Source organism: Bemisia tabaci, chromosome 5 (assembly GCF_918797505.1).
Source record: "Bemisia tabaci chromosome 5, PGI_BMITA_v3".
NCBI lineage: Eukaryota > Metazoa > Arthropoda > Insecta > Hemiptera > Aleyrodidae > Bemisia > Bemisia tabaci.
The window spans coordinates 39,984,092-39,996,705 of NC_092797.1; the positions used below are offsets into that span (position 1 = coordinate 39,984,092).

The window sequence follows — 12,614 nt, forward strand, 5'->3', positions numbered from 1 at the left end:
AAAACGCGAATCGTTGACCTGATAGATTGACCTGATGTTTTGGCAACGTTGCTTTGATCCTTACTCCATAAAGCGCTCTCTAGCGTGCCATGTTGAAAGTATTTTGTCAATATTGGCTATTCATCACTTTGCTTCGTCGAAAATTTTGGTGTGAACTAGAAAGTCCATTTTACAGAAGTAATCTATTTCTCTACGAGTGTCTCATTGAAAATTATCAAATTACAATGGCCGGGCACGAGCAGAAAGCAATGGAACTCATGGCTGACGCCGATAAGAAGTTGAACTCCTCCAAAGGCTTTTTTGGAGCTTTATTTGGGTAAGGTGCCATTCGTACAGTTATCACTCAACTTATTTTTACACAATGAGTCCTATGGATCAACTCAGTTTCTGGTGCTATGCCTACATTATTATATCTGACCTCCTAGCAGAAAACTATCAGTCTATAACTCTCATTGTTTTGGTATGTCATATTCTAGTTGAATCACAAGTCCAGTAAAGCGTGTGATTAAACTTGCGAATAATGTATCTAATCAGTAATCCGCACAAGCAGAGCCCCATTCGGCAAATCTGGTTTCATCCGACTATGATGTAAGCGCCAATCAGCTGCCATCGCACCAGCAGTGTGACCGCATCGAGAAAAAAAAGGTGTTTGCATTTCGGGCATCTTGGAATTTTTTTGATGACGTAGGTCGGTACAGCGACGTTTATCATCGATTTTCTTGGAAATGGTGTAATTTATGGAAAAAAGTCATTATATAGGAAGTGCTTGAAATTATATCATGAGTTAATTTAAGCAAAAAAATGGGACATTATGGTCCGTTTTTCATACTTCGAATTCCGGATTTCGCTGGCCAGGTTGTACTGACCTACGTCATAGGGTAAACAAACCTCAAGATGCAAACACCTCCTTTTTTTTCTCTATGGTGTGACTGTGCCAGCAACACTTTTGCAGGCTAAGTAAGTGGTCTGTCAACAGTGGCCCACTGCTGTCTCTACAGTCTCTGCGCATGTGTATCGTGTCAGATATACTTACTATACTGTCAGGACTGCCCATTTGATTGCTGCTTTTGACTATGCAATTAATTTCTTGGAAAATACTGTAACTGTACAGTAAAACTGTACTCAATTTGTGACTTTACCTTATCAAATTGCGGTAAGCATCGTAAGTGTAAAAATTGAAAAAATTTGTTTTTGATGAATGAAATTCATTTGGAATTGCCAGGAAAATATTGCAAAGTCACTTTCAAAATTAATTTTTTTTCTTTGATATTTTTCAAAATTCTTTAAATTATTTTAACATAAATGTAGCCCATTGAAGAATTGCGTTTAATGAAGGTTCCTCTTTTATTGATTAAGTCAAAAAAAAAAAAAAAATATCTTGAAAAAAAAATTACAGTGTCAAGAAACTGTGTTAAAATCATACAACATTTTCTTTCAATGAAAAAGGAAAAGCTAGAAAAATATGTTCATGGCCACTCTCAAGATTCAAGATTTATTTATTTCGAAAATTTAAATTCAAGTACATGAGTACAATAAAACACAACATATCCATTTGCCAAAAGTGAGCTTGTGTGGCATATGTCACTAAACCAAATAAAATAAACAACAAGAAAATAACTTAACAATGGTTGGCATAGCCTGATAGAATAAAATAATATTTTTAAGGCTCAATAGAAAGGGAAAAATTAACGACAAAAAAGTGAAACTGTATATGCAGAAGAACCAAATAAAATAAACAACAAGAAAATAACTTAACAATGGTTGGCATAGCCTGATAGAACAAAATAATATTTTTAAGGCTCAATAGAAAGGGAAAAATTTACGACAAAAAAGTGAAACTGTATATGCAGAAGGAGTGGTACCTTAATTAATTGTTAAATTAAGAGGAAAATGAACAGAATTTATTGAAATAGAAAGCTCTCTCCAAGACGTTTAACTCTTGATTGTTTAATGGAGTCATACGATTTCTGATTATCACTCCTGACATAAATTACTACTTTGCACTCTCTTTACTTGAAATTTCTCTTGCATACAGTTCAAGCATTTCTTGCTCGCAGCAAGGGTAATGCAGCAGTTGCCTTTAGGGTTGAAAGTCAACTACTTTTTTTTGCCTGTCGAACCTCTTACTCATCAACTAATGTGCCTTTATTCCTTGAAAAATTAAACCTAAGCTGACTTGTTAGTTGCTACTCCCGTAAGTTTACTAACTGTAAATTGCTGAATTTCCTAGCAGTGGATCCTCAAAAGTCGAAGAAGCAATCGAGTGCTACCAGCGGGCAGCCAACTTATTTAAAATGGCAAAGAAATGGGGCCAAGCAGGTAGTGCCTTTTGCGAAGCAGCATCACTACATTCCAAAGCGGGGAGCAAGCATGATGCAGCCACTAATTTTGTCGATGCAGCTAACTGTTACAAGAAGGTGGATCCAAATGGTTCGTAGATATGATAAAATCATTTTATAGTATATTAGGATAGAGTCATGGGGGTATTGCTTTGACCAAACAATATTGCAAAATTGCCTCTGGTGTTCATTTTTTTACGTGGAAACCAATCTCTATCACCTACCGACAGAAAGTCCCAGCAAGTATCTCAACAAGTTTAGCTAAATGATGCTGGTCAATAATAACTGTTCTCTCCTTAGATTCTTTGACCCTGAAAGTCCTCCATAGCATCTAGTATTCTGATAAAATCTTGTTCTTGTCCACACTATCGAAATTTGGATGTACCTGGAACAAGTTTGCCCAAAGTTTCACTTTTATGCTTGAGTGGACAAGGCCTTATATAATTTTCCATCTTAAACATGTGAAACAATAAAAAATATTAAGAAAAATTGTCATAAACTTTGGATATTGCTCAAGGCATTCGAATTCTGAGCTAAAACAGCTTAGGTTTTAAAATGCTCCCAGTCTTTCCTAAAAATTCCTAATTTTTGTGCGTTTTGCTCCATATCAATGATATTTGTGATCTTTTCACTAATCAGCAATGCTGGAATCATGGCACCCAGCTCACCCAAAGCACAAGGTTTTACTGTCATCCCAACACCTTAAATGATCTCACGTGCATGGAGTGTTCCTTTTTTTCAATTTTTCCCTTTCCTCGTTTTTTCTTTCAACTTCCATTTTTTTACTGCATTAAATTCTCTTTGCCCGCCAAAAACTCATTTCATGTTCTACCTTTTGACTTTACAGAAGCAACAAGCTGCCTCCTGAAAGCAATAGAAATTTACACAGATATGGGGAGATTCACCATGGCAGCAAAACATCATCAAAGTATTGCAGAAATGTATGAAACAGAAGCGGTAGACCTTGAACGAGCTGTTCACCACTATGAGCAAGCTGCTGATTATTTCAAAGGAGAGGAAAGCAATTCTGCTGCAAATAAGTGTCAACTAAAAGTGGCTCAATATGCAGCTCAACTGGAAAATTATGATAAAGCCATTCAAATTTATGAACAGGTAATTTTTTTTTCTATACTGTTATTAACAGTTACATCAAGATTAATACGCATATCAGGGTGATCTCAACAATATTTACACTGCAACCGGGCTAGCATTGTTGAGTAGTACAGAGTGACAATGGATCACTAGACAAGGCACGAATTCAAGCATTCTGATACATGTTTCTAAACCAGAATTTCACGTAGAATACGATTCGCGCAACAAAAATTACTGAAACCAACTCCTAACGAAGATACTCACCTTTTCATTCCGCATTGGTTACGCAGATTTTGAACTGCCCGCTCGCAAGAAACTGAAAGCTCTACATGAGTCAAATCGTGCACAACTACGGTTTCGGCAAGCCTCTCAATCGAGCAATGTTCATTTCCCTCCGTGTGTTGTTCAAACTGTAATCAATTTGCTATAGCTGAGCCAAAGCGTGAAGATTGAGGTTTCCAGATTTTTATATCGCAAGAGACTGTCATGATAACGTTTAGCGCGCGATCACGCAGAGCATTGAGTTTTCATGAGCGGGTGGTTTGAATTCACGCATCAAGAATCATTAAATATCTTTGTAAGGAGTTAATTTCGGTAATTTTTGTTGTGGGTATCAGGTTCAACTTGAAATTTTGGTTCAGAAACATGTATCAGAATGCTGAAATTTGTACTTTGTCTAGTGGTCCATTTGAATAAAAAAAGAAATGTAGACTGCCTTCGGGTAATAGTGGTCATTTTCCCTCACCTCATTCATCTCTAAAACCACGGCTCAATGCTTACGTGTCATCAAACACTGTCAGGTAATTATATACATTATTACTTAGCAACACTCTTCAGTGGTAATCTTACCCCCAGGATACAAGAGGAGTGTTGAAAGAGTTGAGAATGCACATTTCCTGGAGGTGCTGTGACCTCAAAGTCATGTGTATGTTTCTTAAGGACAATGCAAGGCCCCATACTTCTACTTTTAACTATTCTGAAATTTCTAATGGAAAAAGGCTGCTTTATGATGTCAGACGTAATAATTTTTTTTATAATCTCACCAAAATTTGCCAACTTCAATTACATGAACCGTTTATGACGTTGGTGTCCTGGATCATACAACAGCTCCATTGATGAATTAAAATTTGTCATTCTTTCTTTCACAGGTTGCAAAAGCCTCCTTAGAGAGTTCTCTTCTGAAGTATGGTGCCAAAGAATACTTCTTCCGTGCGGCCTTATGTCATTTATGTGTAGATGTTCTGAACGCTCAGCACGCAATGGAACGATATGTAGATCTCTGTCCAGCATTTCAAGATTCCCGTGAATATAAGCTGTTAAAGGTGAGTTTTATTGAACCAGAGCCTTACAAAGAGATATCCATCCCCAGCAGCATCTACAGACCATGGGGTAGCAAGGGGTTCCTTGCAGTAGCGTTATGTGCAAAAATGGGCAGCAAAATTATAAAAAAAAAGAAGCCACCAATCTTGTAGAGTGGGTACTGCTAAGGGCCCTCCCTCTTTCCCCATGAGGGGTTAGCCCACTCCTCGAGTGAAAAAGTTATGCTCCATCATTTAAGGGATTAACAATTTTATGATATTACCCACCTTCTCTGCATTATTGGCGAGAAATTGCGGGGAAACGGTCATTCTCGCGGGAATTTGAGATATTTTGACATTTTAAGCCCCCCATCTTGAAATTGCCGCGGATCATGGCCAAAGTCACACACAGCTTTTCTGTAACAAAATTTTCTCGAGCTTCCAGATTGGTTATTTGGAGTTTAGCCTTTTAATCAAGCCTTATTGAGAAAATGGGAAAAGTCGGAATTCTGAGATATTTTGGGGGGTTTAGGGGAGGTTTGTTCCCCCAACCAAGATAGATTTTGCGAAGACAAAAAAATCTTATTCTACTAGTCGAGTCTACCAGTTCTTTCTAAAAAAAAGTTTTCATTTACAATGATAGCACTGCCCAACAATTTTCAGGGCATGGTCTGTCCCTCAAACCAAACTAATTTTTTTCAATACTTAGGTGCTGAAAAGTCCAAAACTGCCTGTAATACCCTCAGAAAAATTGTCTGGTACTCAGTATGCTGCCATGTTGAATTTTGCAAAATGGAGAAAATTTATCAGCAGACTTTTGCAAATATCTCCTCTGCGGTTCATCCCAGGAAATAAAAGCTTTTTTTCCTTCCAGCTCATGCATATAACAGTAGACACAGGGACATCAAAAATGCTTACAAGGGGAACTTACGGACCTGCCGCCTTTGATTGGGCTGAATTTTTTTTTACAGACTCTATGGACCAATTCTAGAGGTCAATTTGAGCCGTTTTCCCGAATGCGCAATAGGAAGGGCGTAAAAAATTCCCAAAAGTTGCGTTATCGGCGTGTGATTTGGTCGTGTGGCGCGTGGCAACACTGAAGCAGCCTCTTGAACCGCTTTATCGGCCTGAAGGTTTCAGCAGAGTCTGGAGCCCTACTGCACAGGTGCTGGTTTCATGATAGTGATGTCCCGGGTTCGAGTGATTTGTCTACTTTTTATTTTCCGCATGATCACGTGACATTTTATTTTTAATTCTTCATCCGCATTTATAAATCAATCAAGCAGTTTCGATCTTTACCCCCCCCTTATTTTACGTGTGTCTCCCCCCCCCCTATTTACTCACATTGACCGCCAATAACCGTATGAAACTTCATTGACATAAATTAATGAATTAAGAAGCAAAAGAAAACCTCATTTGTTACTACATTATCTCCCAATGTTTTCCTGGAAAAAAATGTAATGTGTAAATAAATCAAAGAGCAACCCCAAACCCATGTGCATGCAAAGGACCGCCAAGAGACACATTATTTTGGCCCTTTGCTTTTTAATTCATTAATTTATGTCAATGAAGTTTCATACGGTTATTGGTGGTCAATGTGAATAAATATCGGGGGAAAATATACGTAAAATGAGGGGGGGGGATAGTAATCGGAACTGCTTGATTTATAAATGCGGATGAAGAATTAAAAATAAAATGTCACGTGATCATGCGGAATATAAAAAGTAGACAAATCACTCGGGAATCGAACCCGGGACATCACTATCATGAAACCAGCACCTGTGCAGTAGGGCTCCGGACTCTGCTGAAACCCTCAGGCCGATAAAGCGGTTCAAGAGGCTGCTTCAGTGTTGCCACGCGCCACACGACCAAATCACACGCCGATAACGCAACTTTTGGGAATTTTTTACGCCCTTCCGATTGCGCATTCGGGAAAACGGCTCTAATTGACCTCTAGAATTGGTCCATGGAGTCTGTAAAAAAAAATTCAGCCCAATCGGAGGCAGCAGGTCCGTAAGTTCCCCTTGTTAATTTCCTCTTTCTTTAACACTGTGTGGTGCCAAGCTTTTGTCTGTCTGAATGTGTAATCCTCTCCCATGGGAGAACAAAATTGTTAAATTAAGAGGAAAATGAACAGAATTTATTGTAATAGAAAGAAGAAGTGCTAAAACTGTTACAGTGCGTCATTTGATTCACGTTGGCTCTGGTCCTTCTTGTGAGCGGCAAATTCAAATTTTTTATAACCAGTACTCGATAGAAACGTTTATATCTTATTTAGGAGATACTTTTAGTAATATTCAATGTGCAAATCATATTCTTAGTGAAATTTTGAAGAGAGAATGTAATGCTTCAATTTGTACCTCGTCTATTATCTACTCTGGTGTGCCAAGAAGGAAAAATGTAAGAACATTCAAGAGTTCCCAAATTCACCTGGATAATACATGTAATTTTGAGGTTAGTTACGAATATTTTGGAGGGAAGTTATTTGTATTTTTAGTTAAAATTTGCAGATATTTTATTTTAAATTGCAAACAAAATTGTCTGAAACATTCACAGAAGGAAGCTTTCCCTGAAAGTTCATATCTTATCAAGGGTAATTTTGCAACGCCTGAAGCCTCGTAAGGCGTTCTTCCATAGCGTGGCAGTATTTTGATCCATTGTTATCACTAGTACTAAATTATTTATATGATTTTTTCAGGTATTAATTGAGCATATGGAAGAACAGAATGCAGATGGTTTTACAGAGGCTGTTAAAGATTATGACTCAATTTCTCGGCTAGACCAATGGTATACAACTATTCTACTGCGCATCAAGAGACAAGTAAACGAAAATCCTGACTTGCGTTGAATTACTCCAATTCTAAGCAATGTAGTACTCATCAATTTGCATTTGGCAACACATTTTATATGTAAAAAAAAGAATCCAAATACCTGTGTTTTGTCCATTAATTTTCTAGTGCAATTTTTCTACTTGCAAACTTTAAAACCTTGTTAAATTTGATGTCTTGAATTCAATGGCAAATTCAATTTTTAAACGCAGGAATCGATCCTTTTGAACCTTTTTCTTTGTGATATTTTCTTGTTGGCTGAAAGCTTAACACTAATAGTGTTTCAGTTTTTTTATTTATTTATTTTTCTTTCAAATTATCATTTTTATTCTAAGTTTTTCATAGTAATTTAATTTGTTAGAGCAAGTTTCTCTTTTGTTCAGTTGTTACCAAAATTATCAAGCATGTTATTAATGCCTATACAATATAAACGTGAAGAAATAAGGTGCATTAGGTTTGGATGTTGGATCAAAAGCACCGTTCCTGTGAGAATAGTATAAATATATTTTTATTTCGTACTTAGTGGCCCGTATCACTGCATTGTATTACTACTTTGCATGCTTCTACTTTGCACTGATTAAAGTCATTAATGCATGGATGTTCGTCAGAAGAGTTGAAATGTTTGTTCCTCCTTTTTCCTTGCCTATCGCAGCAGATATGTATTAATGCATTGCGGTAATGATCATCTTGGCTGATGCTGTTCTTGCAGATTCCCCTCGTGCCAGAGTCTGTTGTAATTTGTTTTGTTTTCTTATATGTATTATTGAAGAACCTCATAGTCTTCTGTCAAAAAGTTGTAAAAAAATTCATGTACTTTATCTTTTTTCCTTCTATTTCTTAAAATTCATAATATGCCCTTGCAAGAGCTTCATGGCTTTTCCTGAAGGTGTAAATGGATTGTGATTTAACTTATTGATTCGTCAGTCCTGTGAAATCCAACAAATCGAGATCTTACTGTAATCCCTAGTTTGATTCCTCTTTACTCTAAAATCGCTACACAAGGAAATCGTTTGTAAATGCACTAATAGATTCTTTCAAGTTAATGAATTTACTATCTCCTACTTCTGGCTTTTGTACACATAGTGATTAAAGTGGAGTTAGATCGATAAAAATCACTGTCTTAGTGCTAAGCTGGTGCAGTGTGTATGCAATGTAAATTTTAATTTTTGAATACAAATTGATTCCAACAAAAACCATATTGCCATTACAGAAATTGTAACTAGCTCATCGATAACATTTTATTATTTTAGTAGTCTAGCTTCATCTCTGTACCATAGCATTACATAATTCATAGGTGTATAAGTGATTAAGGGTTACGTTTATTTTTAGAACAAATGAAAAATCCAAACCAAAATCTGACATTGAAAAATGAAGGTGCCTAAAATCATATTCATGAGAAAATATTCAAACGTAAAGTACTATGTGACTGTCCCTGAAAGAAGGAGCATGGTCCATGGAGGTAATTTATTCGCACAAGCAAAGATGGCAAGAGGGGGTTAAAAATTTGGTTTTAGAGTCTTAGAAGGAAATCTCTCTCTGTTGTCCAGAACATTAAGTTACAAGTGGTTCATTTCATTTTCACCTAACAAGAGGGCAAAAAATGCATCATAATTTGACAATTTTGAGCCTCAGACATGGTAGAGGAAACCTTGAACCAAACCGCTTTCGCTCCAACCCAAGTTTTCAGTTGTAAATTCCAATCTTTCATAATTCAAATTTGATTTGACATTAATGGGCCAAAATGTATGCCACAAATTCCCATATATATCAGTAACTGTATTTGATCTGTTTGACTCTGATATCTCCTCTACCTACTGTGGACAGTCACATATCAAGAAAAGTAAAAATTCTTCTTTCCAAAAAGTCAAGAAAAATTATCTGTTTTAGCAGTCATCTATTTAAAATATTTTTGTCCTCTGAATTGCACGTACTAAATGAACAATTATTCAAAATTGTCTCAACTCACAATTTAATGTGAGAAAAAAAGAAGCTCATTAGTCTTGATTTCCTTCTTAGTATTGGCTGACATGTTAATCTTTGAACCCTATTGACTGTATCATTTCCTCCTAAAAGCGCAGAATTCAAATGAGCTGATCAGGTTCTTAACTGCCAAGCACTTGTTAAAAACCCTGATCATATCAGAAGCCTCTGAGTTCATCACTAAAATAGTTCATTAAGCACAACCAGTGGCGCTTTCCTCCCCAAGAAGTTCTTGTAATACTGTTTTTGTACGTTTGCATTTTTTTTGGTAAGTTTCGTCTTGGAATAATTAATTATTCTCTAACCAAGAAGATTCATCCTGGTTTCTGGCTTGATCGATTATATAAAAATTCTTTGCAGATTTTGAATTTTAGCCTAAAACAGGACGATAGCCCCTGGGCATGAGTCCAATAAATCATTTTCAACTTGCATTTGATAGAGTAATTGACTTCTGTATTGAATGCTAGGTTTTATCCCAAAAAGAATCCTGCTTTCATTTCTCTGATTTCTACCAACTTTTTGGTTGAGAATGATTTTTTGGGCCCATTTCCAGGGGCTATTGTACTGTTTTTGTCTAAAAATTCAAAACTTGCAGAGATTTATTACTCAACCGATGCAGTATACGCTAGAAAGCGACACAAATCACTTTAAATCAACTGAGATAATTTTTTTTCGTTATGTCCTGGTAATCAGCTGCAGGAAATCAATTTTTTCTATTTTCTATCCAACGTTATGTATCAATTGGAACAATGGTAAAGGTTAAAGCCTTTCACTTTGAAGAACTTCATTTCGTTTTGCAAGCCTTAAGACTCTTTTGTGGCAAGCATGCAACATCTGTATGTATTGATCTTTTGTCTCATATTGTGTCTTTTTGCTGTATTCATTTGTAGTAATGTAGTTTATTAAGCTACTATCATTATTGTAAGTTATAATCAGTCTGTTTGTATAGTTATTGTACATTCATCAATATATGTGCTATTCCAGTTTGTTACTTCATTCCAGCGTTGATTCAGAATTCCTCATTGCTGAAACATTCGTGCCATTCATTGCTTAAGCTGAGTAAATGAATGAATTGGTCGATGATAGAAGATGACAAGCCCATGTTGACAGGTTCAATTGTAACCTACCTATTATTGCTGCATAGTAAACACAATTTTGGTAAATACCCCAATTTTGCTGTCATTTTCTTTTTCTTCTTTTTTTTATATCAGCGAGCAATGCTCTCAGTTGTATAATACAAATACCCAACGGAATTATTTCAATAAAGTGAAATTCTACATGATAGTCTTGCAAGAGTGATTAAAAAATTTACCATTCACCTGCCTCTTAGAATAGATTAGTTGTGCTCATCCCAGAATTGCATTTTGATGGTTGCCTTCGAGTTTAGAAAAAACAATTCGAACTGTCTAAATACTGAGCTTCCATATCCCACTAATGACTGCAGAATCATCCTGATGAAAGAAAAGTGAATAGCACCATTCATTCGGAATTCGTTCGTTCGTTCGCATACCATGATTTCTGCTACCTAGGCTACCTAGCCTTTCTTAGAAATGAAGAGGGAGCAGTCAGTGCAAATTGGTGCAATCGTTGTGTCTATGGGTGGTTTCACAATAACTTGAATAGTTTTGTCGCCGTAACAGACAACACTTTTTTCGGTCATATTTTTAGCACCTAGTAATGATAATCACTCGAAATTTTTTGCATTAACCCAAGTAGCAAAATACAATTTTTTTCTAGAAAAAAAACATTAAGAAAACTTCTTGAAAATACCAAGAAAATCTAGAAAATAGAAAGGAAAAACATTGCGAGTCAAAAGTCTGACCGAAGAAAATAGATTTATTTCGTAGGTCTTGTTTCTGTCAACTTTCCATTTGGAAAAAGATAGAGAATTTATTGAAAGTCGAATTATTTTCTAGCCAATTTCTTAATGTTCGCCTTTAAGAAAATGAAAGGAAAAAATGTATTTTCTTTCTATTTTCTAGATCTACTTTATACTTATTTTCTTTCAAGAAAATTTTTCTATCTAGAAAGTAGACATTTTCTTGATGAGCGCCACCTAGAAAGTAGATGACAATGCTGTTTGGGATTCTACACAGCGTTACGGGTTGTAACGCTTTTCAAAGATTTATTACTCTAAGTTCTTTTCTATTTGAATAGATATGAAAGTATCGATAATTGGCAATCCACCTCATCTAGATGTGAAATTCTAGTGCAGAATTAAGTAATAATCCAAATGAGAATGAATAATGGTGGTATTAAATAAAACAATTTCCTGACATTATTTGTAGGAAAGAAGTGCCATGAATGATCAGAATGAATTTCGCGGTCCTGGTCTGGCATAGAGAAAAAAAAGAAGGTGTTTGCATTTCGGGCATCTTGGAATTTTTTTGATGACGTAGGTCGGTGCAGCGACGTTTATCATCGATTTTCTTGGAAATGGTGTAATTTATGGAAAAAAGTCATTCTTTAAAAAGTGCTTGAAATTTTATCATGAGTTGATTTGAGTAAAAAAAAAATCGGACTTTATGGTCTGTTATTCATATTGTTCTCCCAGTGATCAACTGGAGAGAACTTTCCTTTCGGTCTGGCCTATTTAATCAATGTAAAATCTCGAAAAATCTCGATCGCTAGTGAGATTCTCCTCTGTTCTCTTGTAAAAAATCGCTTGAAAAAGCGATTTTTTGTATGTGTGAGTGCGCTCCCATAAGATCTGATGTAACCGCTTATCGTATTAGTGCGTATTTTACAGGGGTTTTTCGAGACTACCGATAGTCGCTGTTCGATACGTCGATACGTCGATTCAATTCTAGACATACCAACCCTTTCCTCCAAAATACCCTGTTCCTTCTGAGTTTCCTTAACTTTGCCTTCTTTAACTCCGTTTCTAAATAAACTGTATTAATTATCTGAAGTTCTTTATATCTTAAAGCTTCAATTTCCAATATGAATTTCCTAACTTTTTCACCATTTTCCTTATAAAACAAAATCAATTTACGTATGTACTTTTTACCCTTGTGTTTAGCGCTTGTTTCATTTGTGCGTCAGCTTTGATACAATGGCGGATTGTTTACGTTCAT

At 36.0% G+C, this 12,614-nt stretch overlaps 1 protein-coding gene across 2 annotated transcripts; it reads left to right on the forward strand.

Annotated features, from left to right (window-relative positions):
* Window positions 1-95: 95 nt before the first annotated feature.
* alphaSnap (Alpha-soluble NSF attachment protein) lies at window positions 96-10,708 on the forward strand. 2 transcript variants are annotated; one of them, XM_019056743.2, is made up of 5 exons: window positions 96-316; window positions 2,231-2,430; window positions 3,187-3,452; window positions 4,580-4,753; window positions 7,428-10,708. In XM_019056743.2, the coding sequence occupies exons 1-5, from the start codon at window positions 225-227 to the stop codon at window positions 7,575-7,577; spliced, it is 882 nt and encodes a 293-aa protein (XP_018912288.1). In that variant the 5' UTR covers window positions 96-224; the 3' UTR covers window positions 7,578-10,708. The 2 variants fall into 2 exon arrangements, with proteins under 2 accessions (XP_018912288.1, XP_018912289.1); XM_019056744.2 differs by having other exon boundaries at window positions 99-316; window positions 2,234-2,430.
* Window positions 10,709-12,614: the final 1,906 nt, after the last annotated feature.

Excerpts from the sequence above, each read along its gene's own strand:
- alphaSnap (XM_019056743.2), top strand. The coding sequence starts at position 225 with ATGGCCGGGCACGAGCAGAAAGCAATGGAACTCATGGCTGACGCCGAT. Across the intron at positions 317-2,230 it reads TTTTTTGGAGCTTTATTTGG|CAGTGGATCCTCAAAAGTCG; the intron begins GTAAGGTGCCAT and ends TGAATTTCCTAG. Across the intron at positions 2,431-3,186 it reads CAAGAAGGTGGATCCAAATG|AAGCAACAAGCTGCCTCCTG; the intron begins GTTCGTAGATAT and ends TTGACTTTACAG.